At 36.7% G+C, this 13,880-nt stretch overlaps 1 protein-coding gene across 6 annotated transcripts in view; it reads left to right on the top strand.

Moving 5' to 3' along the window:
• Positions 1-13,880, top strand: part of kcnh5a (potassium voltage-gated channel, subfamily H (eag-related), member 5a) — a 227,768-nt gene that overhangs the window by 106,491 nt on the left and 107,397 nt on the right. The window contains exons 9-11 of one of the 6 annotated variants that reach the window (XM_073932542.1): positions 4,735-4,961; positions 5,060-5,246; positions 5,406-7,191. In XM_073932542.1, coding sequence (XP_073788643.1) covers positions 4,735-4,775 — 41 coding nt within the window. In that variant the 3' untranslated portion in view covers positions 4,776-4,961; positions 5,060-5,246; positions 5,406-7,191. 6 annotated transcript variants of the gene reach the window in all.

Here is a 13,880-nt window from a genome sequence, read left to right as displayed (position 1 = left end):
ACTATTGGTTGGATAGGGAAGGAGGAGGGTAGGTCAGTTCATCAGGATTCAGTCAGTTAGTCAGTTGACAGCGGACTCTGGTGGATTCAGTCAGTTAGTCAGTTGACAGTGGCCTCTGGTGGATTTACGTGAGATGAGCAGGTTCGAATGGCATCCGTGAGAGAAATTTGAGATCTCAGAAAGTGCCTCTGGTGAATTTGTGAAAACAAAAATTGCAACAAAAAATGTACCTCCTGGGAAGTATTTGGCACTCTCTGGAAATGTATACAGCGGTACGTTTTCAGAATGAGTCGGACTTGCTTTAACTAGGGTATACAATGAATAGTAGTTAGCAGAAAAACAAAACAAAAATACAGCATCAGGATTGAGAGATCATTCGAATACCTTATACAAAATAAGGCAATCATCAAAAAAAATAAAATAAATAAATAAAATAATATATATATATATATATATATATATATATATATATATATATATATATATATATATATATATATATATATATATATATATATATATATATATATATATATATATATATATATTTTTTTTTTTTATCTATTTAATTTTTTTTCTGAAGAAATTATATTTTTAATTATATTTTTATAAGATTGCAATATTTTATCCAAAGTTAGCAGTTGTTATGAATAAAGATGAAGGAATCTTAAGGTCTTCTGAAGTACACTGAATTGAACTCTAGTATTGAGTTGTCTTAAAATGTATATAAACATGTCATATTTTTTTCTCTTTTTATGCAGCATTTTTGCTAACAACATTTTTATTTTCAACTACAAAATATATTATGAAAAGTTTCCAGAATAAATAGAAAATATTTTATTCAAACACAAGACTAAATTGTAAATAAAGAAATTAATTAGAATTTCCAAGTAATAATAAGACACAAGCACATGTAGATAAACAAACACATTTTACTAGGGCTGCACAGTATTGGAAAAATCTGACATTGTGATATTTTGTTTTTCTGTATTGCGATATGAATACAATTTCCCCATATGGCTTGGACTTCTCTATTCGGAAAAAAAAAGAATTTATTTAGATTGATTGGGGTGATTTTTGGAAGGGTGTAAATGTATAAAATATAATACACAAACTGCAAGCAAAAATAATTTTGATAGAGCAATGAAAAAAGGTATTTAGTTACAGAAATTGAATAATGAAATAGAAAATGTAACATAGCACTGTACAGTCTTCATTGTAATAATTCAGTTAAATTATTCTTCATTAAAGTTACAAATGTACTTTTTGTGGTTAATTTTTTAGCTCTCTTGAGATGCCTTTATAACATGCAAATGAAAACGTTTCACTCTATATTATGACTGCTGTCTTGATCAACTACAGTATAATCCCAACCCAACATTGTAGATCCTGCGATGTGACTATTGCGAATAGAACACACACATTGTGATATTGATGCTGAAACAATACATTGTGCAGCCCTACATTTTACAGCACATTTCCAAGGATGTTTCTAAATTTTCACTTAGTTTCACTTAAAGCTAAAATAGTTAAAAATTAACAATTTATTCAAATTTGAAATAAAAGCAACAACATAAAAACATACTGTCATTCTGTAAAAACTGTAATTTAGGTTAGAAATATACTTTTTTTTTTTTTAATAATTGTTAAAAAACTACAGTAGTCACTCAGTGTTAGCATTTTCCAGACTAATCAGATGTTTAAAAGTCTCATTGTTAGATAATATTTGAACCCATTAAAGGTGTGGATGTCCAGGCTTTTCCTTGTGTTTATTGCCTAATGGGCCTGTAAAATGTTTGCACCAGTGCAGGAGTTGAAAATGAGCAGCAGATGTGGAGATTGAGAGTGATGGACTCAGTGGAGCTTCATCCTTAGCTTTAGGGGACTGAAAGCCTCTCTGAGGTGCTGTATTGATTGTTGTGATGCAGAAAGCGAGAGGAGGAGGTTACTTAATGCAGCCGAGGAAAGAGGGTTAGTTTCGGGAAGATAGAGAGCATGCTGTAAATCCCTCTGTTGTTGTATCGCTGAGCTCACTATTGAGAAAGAGCGTGCGAACTCAGATAAATGCAGAAATGGTTTGCTACACCTGCCAATCGCTGGTGACTAAACAGCAATAAAGAATTTCGTTTTATGCAGCTACATGTGCATTACTGTATTAAAAACAAATATATGTAAATGCCGTATATACTTTAGTGCATAGGTCAAATTCAACTCATGGAGGGCAACAGCTCTGCACAGTTTTGCTTCAACCCCATCAAACACAACTGATCTAAATAATCGAGGTGTTCAAAAGAGTCCTGAACACCTTCATTAGTTGGATCAACTGTGTTTAATTGGGGTTGGAGCAAAACAACCAAGCTGAGAATAACCTTACCTCAGACAATTCTTTTGGAATCTACCAATGGCTGTGATTCCATATATTTATAAATATAAGATGTGTCTATATTAGTATTTTGATGTTACAATCCTCTTCTGACAATACAAGTAATTTTATATGTATATTTTATATTTTACGTGTACAAAATATACCTGCACAAAACATCAGACATGCGGAATGAAAATTTTTGCATTATTGGTACAGTATGACAAAAAAGTTACCAGCCAATTAACAAGGAACAATTGCCAGCATATAGATTAATGTTCTCACTAACACTGATATTTGGAAACAGTTAATCGTGGCTCTTAAATGTGTGTGGTCGAGAGCTATTTTCAGGCATTTTATCTGTAAAATGTAAGTTCAGATACTGTAAATATCATACAAATTGTCATTGTGAAGGACTAAGTTTACAACAGTTTGGTACATCCTGCTGTCAGGTAACCAAGCTGAGATTAACCTTACCTCAGAAAGTTCTTTTGGAATCTACCAATGGCTGTGATCCCATATATTTAAAAATATAAGATGTAGGGAAAATTTAAATTTCAGGTCCTTTTATATAGTGCACACAAACAGTAATAACATTTAAATTTTAATAGGTAATAATCCAGTACCTTGAAATGGATGATGAATCTTCTTCTGATAAACAATGATAACAAAACTCTGATCTCATTAACGATGACTACTTTATAACTAAAGAAAGAAATGGTGAGATCAAGTCAGCGCCCTCTAGCGGCGAACAACCACTATATTAATGCTCTAATTCACTACTTCTTGGGAAAACCAGCAAATTCCTCAATAAAATGTAGCATATTTATGTGTCTATATTAGTATTTTGATGTAACAATATAGTTTCCAGCGATGCAGTGTTGCAGTAGGTAGTGCTGTCACCTCAGAGCAAGAAGGTCGCTGGTTCGAGCCTCGGTTGGGTCAGTTGGCATTTCTGTGTGAATGCATGTTCTCCCTGCGTTGGCGTGGGCTTCCTGCGAGTGCTCCGGTTTCCCCAACAGTCCAAAGACGGTACAGTATAGGTAAATTGGGTTGGCTAAATTGTCTGTAGTGTATGAGTGTGTATGGATGTTTCCCAGAGATGGGTTGCAACTGTAAGGGCATCCGGTATGTAAAATATGTGCTGGATAAGTTTCCGGTTCATTCCACTGTGGCGACCCTGGATTAATAAAAAAGCCGAAAAGAAAATAAATGAATTAATATAGTTTCCTAGTGAAATGACAGTGTGTTTTTAATGAAAAGGCAACATACCTTCACCAAGACTCGACGTGACCATGGGTTGAGGTCTCCGCTGGGTTCTAATTGCGAGGATGACAGCCAAATATCTCAAATATGTGTATAATTTCCTTAAAAAAAACTGTAGAGATGAACATGGTAGGTAGAAAAAACATTTTTATCCCTTTATTATAGATCTATGAAGTATGCGCCTGTATAATCAATTAGAGTGCTGGTGAAATGGCTATAACAATCACAACAGGAAGAGGTAATTTGCTAAAAACAACAACAATATCATTGCGTTAGAGCTTAAGTAAACTTTATAATGCAAAAACAACATTACACATGCCTATTAATACAGCTGTTTTATGTGAAGCTTAATTGTTTTAACCAAACTGGTGAGTTATTAAATAACCCAATAAACATTAACCGTATCCCGACAAATACATTAATACATTACTTTTAAGATCTTTTCATCGAATCAGATTAGTAGGTACAGGTTTGAGTAAAATGTAAGCATTATTATGTTTTCTGTTTATTTATTTATTTATTTAAAAAGCATCCAGACTGAATAACAGTATAATGAGATATATCACCCCCCCCCAACCCCCTGCAGTCTTTTTAAACAAACATAGGCTCATTTTGAAAACCTAGCCCTTTACACATTTTTAGAGATTGCTAATTTTTGTCATCAGAACTATGCATAGCTGCATTTTGTCTTTAAAACAAATGATGTATTATGAATTAGGTGCCAAGAACTTGCTGTCGTGAATTCAAACTTTTTAACTTAACTGGTTGAATTATAAATAAATAACCCAATAAAGGTTAAAAATAGTCCAACAAAGCACCAACTATTTTTAACTCAACCATTAGTTGAAATAAATAACTCAACTTTTTTTAAAAAAGAGAAATGACTATTAAGAACTATTGGGTGTCAATCGTCTGTTATTCTTTTCTAGAGCAAATTTATTTGACTGATGGGCAAAGCAAAAACATTTTATAACTTTATAAAAAAGCACAGTGGTTTAGTGGTTAGCACTGTCACCTCACAGCAAGAAGATCGCTGGTTCGAACCCCAGCTGGATTAGTTGGTGTTTCTGTGTGGAGTTTGCATGTTCTTCTGTGTTTTTCTCCAGGTGCTCCGGTTTCCCCCACATTCCGAAGAAATGCTGTATAGGTGAATTGGATGAACTAAATTGGCTGTAATGTATGAGTGTGTATGGATGTTTCCCAGTGCTGGGTTGTGGCTGAAAGGTCATCCGCTGCGTAAAACATATGTTGGATGAGTTGGTGGTTCATTCCGTTGTGGTGACCAAGGGACTAAGGCAAAGGAAAATGAATGAACGAATGAACTTTATAAAAGGTAAACAAACCGCTGCTGTTTTGCATACTCTGTACTAACACAGAGGAGAATGAACTGTTAAATAAAGTCATTACTTTTATTTTGTGTACGCACACAAGGATTCTGCTTGATGCACTGATTGAACCACTGAGGGCATATGGTCTGTTTTGAGAAAGATCTGGGAATTTTTCTGGACTTTGAACAAGGATCTTGCTTTATACAGAACATGAGGAAGCTTAAAGATTTCATCTAAAATATCTTAATTTGTAAACGAACAAAGCCTCGGAGGATTGTAATGACATGAGGGTGAGTAATTAACACAAATATAATTTTTAACTTGCACTTAAAGTGAGCATGTAAGTGTGCTTTTAGATCATTTTTATGGCATTTCTTTCCTGGAGCAGTGATTCATTTCTGACTCTGCTGTGGACCCTATAAATCTCCATCTTAAGTGACACCTTACAGATTGACTGCGAATGTGGCGGGCGCTCATGAGCAAACCCCGGACAGGATCTCCAGGGGATGACAGCACACAGGAGTCACAGGCCGCATGCTGTATGACAGTACTGTCAAACACACTCTGCCTTTTTGACTCTTATGTCATAGTCAGGTGCCAAGAACTTGCTGTCGTGAAGATGCCAGCTAATAACCATATGCCTTTTTATCATTTGACAAGCAGTTGACATTGCTTTTATGTGCTCATTACAATCTAATAGTAGAAAAGAAGGTAAAATATGTTTGTCTTGGTGCATATCGGCATTCAAAGAGTAGAAGGGGGGATATGAAATGATAGGGGAGAGAAGCACAACACAGGGAGAGAGAAAAAGAGTGATGGACAGAGATGGTGTCTGCCTTCAGGCTCTGTAGTAATTGCTGAACCTGACCGGGTGTGTTAAGGCTTCCATCCCTGTTGGGCTGATGCTGAAATTGAGCCGGCTTTATTCCTCCAAGCACAAGAGCATTACATTAACTTACAATTACAGACTTATATGGGTCACCGTTTTATAAGGGCTAAGAAATGCATCTGAATAGCATCAGAATCAATAACTGTTGGGTTACTTTTTAAATATTTCAGTGCAAAAACAATAGTTTTATTCACTTATTGTCCATTGTTCAGTTTAATCAGGCATCTCTGTTGTTCTTTTTTCTATGCATGCTGATAATGTAAATCAATAATGGTCAAGCCAATGAAAGATTGCAGCATGGTAGGTTTTATTATCATATTGTTTCTGCTGATAATTAAGCTAGCGCACAGATATTGTGAAGTAAGCATGATAATGAACGACTTCTTATAGTGTTTGTTAGTGTAGTCAATGAAACAAACAGTGTGGAATGCCATCATTCTAAATGATCCTGTCATTTTGTCTCTTTCTGTTTCTGTTATCTGATTTGCATCATTTCTTTAGTAAGACACCTATGTGTTTAAACTATAAAGTAAATCAAGCATTTATAGTATTTATTTATTTATAGAGAAATAGGGAACTGGATGTGAGATGCCTGTATGATGACCTGTGACAGTGCCTTAAATATCCTCAGTACATTGCTTAAGATTGTTGTACAACCCTAAATCAGAAGTTGGAACAGTATAGAAAATGCAAATAAAAAATAAAGTAGAGTTTTCCAAATTTACTTTGAGTTTTATTTCATTGCAGACATTATAAAAACATTATTTAATTTGTGCCTCATGATATTTTTTTTTCCCAAAAATAAATGCATATTCCAATTTGGTTCTTGAAACACATTTAATATAGTTGGAACAGTAAAGCATTTACCACTTTGTAATGTTGCCATTCCTTTCCACGACACTAAGGCCCCGTTTACACTAATGCGTTTTCGTTTTAAAACGCATAAGTTTTGCTATGGTTACGCCATCCGTCCATACTACTTCTGAGTTTTCGAGCGCCGAAAACGGAGCTTTTCGAAAACGCTGGAGAGGCCGTTTTCATTCTAAAACACTGCTGCTCCGTCTCAGTGTGGATGGAGGAAAACGGAGACATCTGAAAACAAAGGCGGAGCTGCCGACATTCGCCTATCTGATTGGGGCTTTTTCTCAGTATTAAGCAGCCTACACACACAGTTCAGTCTCGCATCCTCTCCCCATACGTTCAGACTTCGCAAGTTTGATATGGAAGACAGACCCTCGAGGACATGTCCGGTAAATCTTCAAAGGGAACAGTGTACTTTATAACCTTATTCACATTACCCTGGCTACGTTGTTTCACTTTCTCAACAATAAAATAAAAACATGATTTAAGGAACTGCCTATTTTCATTTTGATATTAACAACTTAACAGACAGCAGAAATGCTGAGGCGTTGTGCTGCATCTTCACTGTACGCATATTTATAATAAAACAGAGCCTATATAACATCACTGCCTCCTTTCATTTTCATTGAAAATACGAAATGTATCCTCTGCTTTGCTGAATGTCAGTTTTAATAATCAATAATAGCCATTATGAAAGTATAGCGCACAATAAGTTTATACATTACAGGAAATAAAGGCAAGTGATCATTCAATATACAGAATATACATGGTTACATTAAACATCAACTTATCTTTGCGCTAAGCCAAAACACGTTACCTGTGAACAAGTAATCGATTCAAAAGACCAAAGTCAGGGAATATGCCGTTAGATATAGAAAACAAGATTTATTAAATATCACGTTTAGCAAATATAGTAAGATTAGATCCAGCGAGAGATGCTTGATGAGCAGTCCGACCAGCAGAGCTCTCATATGGGTAGAAATGCTGCAGCGCTTGCCCGAGAGTGTGTGTGTGTGTGGTCACGTGATGTGCGTTTTCAGTGTTTTGGTGTGGACGGAGAGCTGTTCAGAAACGCTGAGTAAAGCGCTAGTGTAAACGCTAGTGTTTTAAAACTAAAACGCACTAGTGTAAACGGGGCCTAAGTGACAAACTGTTTCAGGTGTAATTTTGTCCCATTCTTCCTGCAAACAAGCCTTACGGCTCATTCACACAAGGCGTCAGCGGCAACACTTCCCATTCACTTTGAATGGGTGACGTCAAAAGTTGCCGAAATTAATTGTGGGCCCATCAGGGCCACTTCAGTGGCGTTGCTCGTTGCAGAAGTTGGGACTTTCCCAACTTTCAAGCATAAATGGAAGCATCAGCCAGATCATCAGATCGCTGCATGCAAATACACCAGCTCAGATAGTAGCCTACTGCTGACTAATTTCACTGCCTGACACTGCTATGATGATCGCGTCAGCCCTAACTTCAGTCACACTCTCTGTCAAGCGTTGACGCTGAAGCCCCATGTGAATTGGTCGTGAAGGTAGGCAACAGAACAGGATCTTCGCTGTTGCATTTTAAGCTTTGAAATGTGCCACAAATTCTCTGTTGGAGATAGGTCAGGACTGCAGACAGACCAAAGTACCTGTACCATCTTCTTCTGCAGCCAGGACTTTGTAATGTGTGCAGAATGGGATTTGTATTGTCTTTGTTGAAATATGCATGGGTGTCCCTGAAAAAGAATGTAATATATTGTGCTTTAAAATCCTTATGCACTTTTCAGCATTAATGGTGCCATCATAGAAGTACAAGTTAACTTCGCCAAGGGTGTTTGACCATGACAGACCCTCGCTTTTTGTCTTCTTTGGTCCAGAGCACATGGTGTCCATGGTGTCCAACCCTTTATGGTTTTATGTGTTTGGCACATTGTTATCTTAGTGATATATTTTTAATAAAAAAATATAAATAATATAAAATTTTGTCCATGAATTGTTGGACTTGTTGGATTTTTTTTTGATAAATAGGGTGTCACACAAATAATTTTATAGTGGTTACAAAAATGTGGTGATTAATCGATCAAAAGAATTGCAAGTAATTACGTATTAAATATGGCCCTGAAATCACCCTCCCAAAAAATGTATGATTGTGATCACATATCACAAAATGTAATTTAGGAACCGATATTTCTTTTAAATAGTCCTTTATTTATATGATTATACATTTTTTTTGATATAAAGTTTTTGAATGAACAAATAAATCATTGGTTTATTTGTTTAAAAGGTTGATTCATTCAGAAATGATTGAAAATGTAAAATTATTTCATAGGCAAAATTGTTGAAAAATCCTCAGCCCTCATGTGATGATTAACATGTTGCTTGTATAATATTGCTGAACTCCATCGTATGATATACATTTATGTCATTATGAGACAGAAACCTCATAAATAATGCACAGATGTTATAATTTTTTAATTTTATAACATGAAACCGCTCTTTTTCTCTCTCTCTGTGTCTCTATACACACATACACACATTTATCCGTTAACCTTTACCTTCTAGACCCGGACACTGATTATTACTGCAGAGGTGTAAGGAACAACTTTACTCTCTCCTCTTGAATAAATCATGCTTAGAGAGATCTCTTGGTTATGACTCATCAATCTGAAAGAATGCTAATATAAACCTCATTAGCAATGAGTCATGCTATTCAGACATCTTTACCCATCTTCACATTTCAGCAGTTTTACATCTGTACATCTAGCAGCACGTTTCAATCAGGCGGGGCTTTGCTGTTGGGCTCAAAGTTTCCCACTGATGATTTATGAACAGAAGTGCAAGAGAGAATAAAGAAGGCAAATATCTCATTACTTATTTTTTCAAGAGAGTCTGTTTTAATATGACTTTTGAAGATTGCTCTTGAACATCTTCATTAAGTGGGAGGGTTTGATCCGAGAGTGCTCTTCTTGTTTTCCCATCAGTATTTCAGCTTTTAATTTACATCTACATCTGACAGGGTTTTAAAGATACTGTACATATGGTGGTACTGTACTTTCATTGAGGCACTAACCACTGCTTGTGCTTGTTTTTGTGAGTGAAAAAGTGTTCGCTCAGCTGTTTTGTTTGTACTTTATCTCATTTGGCCTTATTTTTTAAGTGTGTCTAGTGCTCGGTACAGCTATAAATATATTTAGTGTGTGACTTTCTGTCCTTTTAAGACCTCAAAACAGCACTGCTGAATTATTTATGAAACAATCAAGGCTTTTGTTTTTTGCTGAGATGTATACATAAAGAATTGTAGAGACATTGTTTAGCTCTTTTGTGTGATAGATAGATAGATAGATAGATAGATAGATAGATAGATAGATAGATAGATAGATAGATAGATGGATAGATGGATGGATGGATGGATGGATGGATGGATGGATGGATGGATGGATGGATGGATGGATGGATGGATGGATGGATGGATGGATGGATGGATGGATGGATTGACAGACAGACAGATAAATATATTGTTTTATTTGTAGTGTTTAAAAGACTACAAGATAGATAGATAGATAGATAGATAGATAGATAGATAGATAGATAGATAGATAGATAGATAGATGGATGGATGGATGGATGGATGGATGGATGGATTGACAGACAGACAGATAAATATATTGTTTTATTTGTAGTGTTTAAAAGACTACAAGATAGATAGATAGATAGATAGATAGATAGATAGATAGACAGACAGACAGACGGACGGACGGACGGACGGACGGACGGACGGACGGACAGATAAATAGATAGTTTTATTTGTAGTGTTTTAAAGAATACAAGATAGATGGATAGGTAGTTGATAGATAGATAGATAGATAGATAGATAGATAGATAGATAGATAGATAGATAGATGATAGATGGATGGATGGATGGATGGATAGATAGATAGATAGATAGATAGATAGATAGATAGATAGATAGATAGATAGATAGATAGATAGATAGATAGATAGATAGATAGATAGATAGACAGGTGAGGACACTTAACATTAGCAGCTCACCATTAACTATTTCCTACAATTGTGTGTGTGTGTCTGTGTTTGTGCGTGCGTGTGTGCGTGTGCGTGCGTGCATGCGTGTGTGTGTTTTCTGAGTGTGTGGGTGAGTGTAGCTGGTGTGTGCTTTGCTGTAGGGTGTGATGTGTCAGCAAACAGCGTAAACATACTGTTGAGCTAAAAAATGAACATGGCCTTTAGCGCTGTATATTTAAACGTATTATACTAGACATTTTTCTCTGACAACAGAATCAGCATAAATGTAAACTGTGTGAACCTATACCATGCCTACATTTCTGACACAGCCTTTCTAAAAGTTAACAGCTCTAAGGGATCGAATGAGTTAACAGTTAGTTGAGCCAGAACGGTTCAATTTTAAAAGACATCTGAACTCTGACAATATTTTTATCCAGTCTAAATATCGATCTAAACATTGTAAAAAAGGGATGAGATGATTTTACATAAAAAGTGAGTAAACATGTTATTTAATTAGTTATTTAATGTTAGTTATTTAGTTCAATTAAGTAAATGAACTATGTGCATAATTATAAAATAGTAAAGGATGTAGTTTACTCAAAATCTTGTCATCATTTACTTACTCTTTACTTATATAAAGTATATTTTGTATATAAGTAAATTTTGAAGTAGTTTGAAAGATTTGTAACCACTGGCTTACATCGTATTTGTTATTCCTGCTATGGATGTCAATGGTTTTAGGTTTTCATCTTTCTTTAAAATATATTCTTTTGTGTTGTCCCAAATAAAAGTCAAGCATAAATGTTTATAACCACTAAATGTTAGTAAAGAGTGAGTAAATTGTCATTTAGGGTGAACTATCCCTAAATCAGTTAATCAGTTTACTCACTTTTTTTTTACACACAAGTAAAGTCAACTTGTCGCTTTTAAGGCAAAATTTTGACTCCGTTTTTTAAAGGGGTTAAAATACCTCTGGGCCTTGTGAGATCACAAACATACTTTTACCGTGCACATGCACTGCGCAGCTAAGGGCCGTGGCCAGAGGCGCTGTAACATTACAGCAGAGAGAGAAAATGCAACCCAAGCTCATTCTGGAAACGTAGCCCCACGGATGTTTCTGGAGGCCGCGATTTACGTGGCCGGAGGTACGTAAAGGCCACGTTTGGTTTTTTTTTCGAGCGAACGCTGCGGGGCAGTGTGTCGCCGCTCCACCCCTCTTCTTCGTGCTCGCCGGCCGACGGCTCGCCTCCGAGTGGAGGGCTTTCCCGACGCAATCAGTTTGTCCGCCTAGCTCACAGCGATGCGTCGGCGGAGTGGAGGCCCCGAAGGAGGAGGAGGAGGACGAGCCGGAGCCGGTCGCGGTGGACGACGACCGGGATCGAGTCCGGGGAACGGCGGGTTCTGGAAATCAGGTAAGACGAAAAACGGAATCCGGAAAATAAGGGCGATAATGCGGCGGGATCCGAAAACGCAGTCGAAATCGAAGACGGGGGCTTTTGCTTTTTTTTTTTTTTTTTTCTCCCGAGAGGCGCCCGCCTGAGACGCGAAAAAGCGCGCACAGCGGCCTCTCGCGGATCCGCAAAAACAAAAAAATGCTCGAACACGTACCTCCCGGGACGTAAATCGCGGTCCGCAGAAACGTCCGCGGGGCTACGTTTCCACAATGAGCCCGGGTTGAGAAAATGCCATCCTGCTATTTCCACAGGCCTTTCAGAGGAACTAGTAAATATATCAGTCGTTTTCATGTTTGCTGAGTAGCTGTGTATAACCAAAGTAGTGAGATTTATGAAAAAATAATGTGATTTCCTTCAAGTCTGGACCACCCCTTTAAGCAAAGTAAAAATAACTTTTTACAGTGAATGCAAACTTTATTAAAATGTGTAATTATGCCTTCTCTCAGCAACAATTGTATCTACAACTCCTTTTGCATATAAATAGAGCTAAACAGCCATAAAACTGTGGTATATGAATTGATTCATTTATTTTCACCTCATAGCGCTCATTTAGTAAATGATTCACATTTAAATCGCAAATTATATGCACAAGGCTGACAATGCACATAAGCCGTAGCTTTTTTTTTAGCCCCTTACGCCAATTTTGCCCTGCATGTAAAGACATTAACCTGCTTTTTGATTGATTATTGAGGTGTGTATGTGTGATGTGTAACAAGAACATGTCTTTACTATGAATTTTAAAATATTCAAAAAGAGCAATTATTTTGCAATAAGGAAAAAGGAAATATAACCATTAACTCAGATGCAAATGTGTTGTCATCTCATGCAGAAGTAAAAGTGCTACATCTTGACTGGAGAATATACAGAGCTGTAAGTTTCTTGCTGACATACAGTATAGCCAGTGCAATCTCACTGCAATTCTTATCATTTTCATTTAGTGGCATTTAAGTAGTATTCATTATGATCTCACTGGTACTGTAACATGTAGTCAGGTTGACAACAGAGGTGAGGACCCAAGTGCAGTTATTTAAGAGATTAGTAAGGCAAGCAACGGTCAAAAAAGGGGCAAACAGGAGTATTCGGGAAATTCAAGAGCGTAGTCAGAAACAGGGAAATGATCAGGGCAAGTGGCATAAACAACATGAAGGATAAACAAAACGCAGAAGGTCACGACAAGAATAACGCTTAGAAATGTTATAAAAAAAGACTCAGCAATATGTGTTAGGGATCGACACAGTTTTGAGATACAAGCACACGTGTTTTAAAACACTGCACTGAAGTATAATCTGAAACGCCCAGGTCATGTGACTAAAGTGTTTCGAAACACAGGTCATGTGACTAAAGCGATTCAAAGCATTGGTCATTTCAGAGGCATTTCGAGACATGGGGGATTTGCACTCACTGCCAGGGTTGGTAGCCCAGTGGACCAGTGGACCTGAGTAACTGTGCTGCAGTTGTACTGAGATCGAATCCTGACGTGTGTGTGTGTGTTTGTGTTTTGACTTTATACACACACACACACACCTTGTCTCATTAGAGCCTTTGTATGAACACAATTGTTCAGTTAAAAAGTGCGAAGGATGAATATACGCCTCCCGTGTCCCCAGTGATTTTTACACTCGTGCCCAACCAGAAGAGGCCTGTTCTCGAGTTGTGGATTTAATTGGTCTCCTTTTGGTCAGAATTATATGCTCATTACCGCCTAAAATGTGCAGCACA

Source organism: Danio rerio, chromosome 20 (genome assembly GCF_049306965.1).
Source record: "Danio rerio strain Tuebingen ecotype United States chromosome 20, GRCz12tu, whole genome shotgun sequence".
NCBI lineage: Eukaryota > Metazoa > Chordata > Actinopteri > Cypriniformes > Danionidae > Danio > Danio rerio.
The sequence above is the reverse complement of the archived record's forward strand: the minus strand, read 5'-3'. Positions and strand labels throughout refer to the sequence as shown.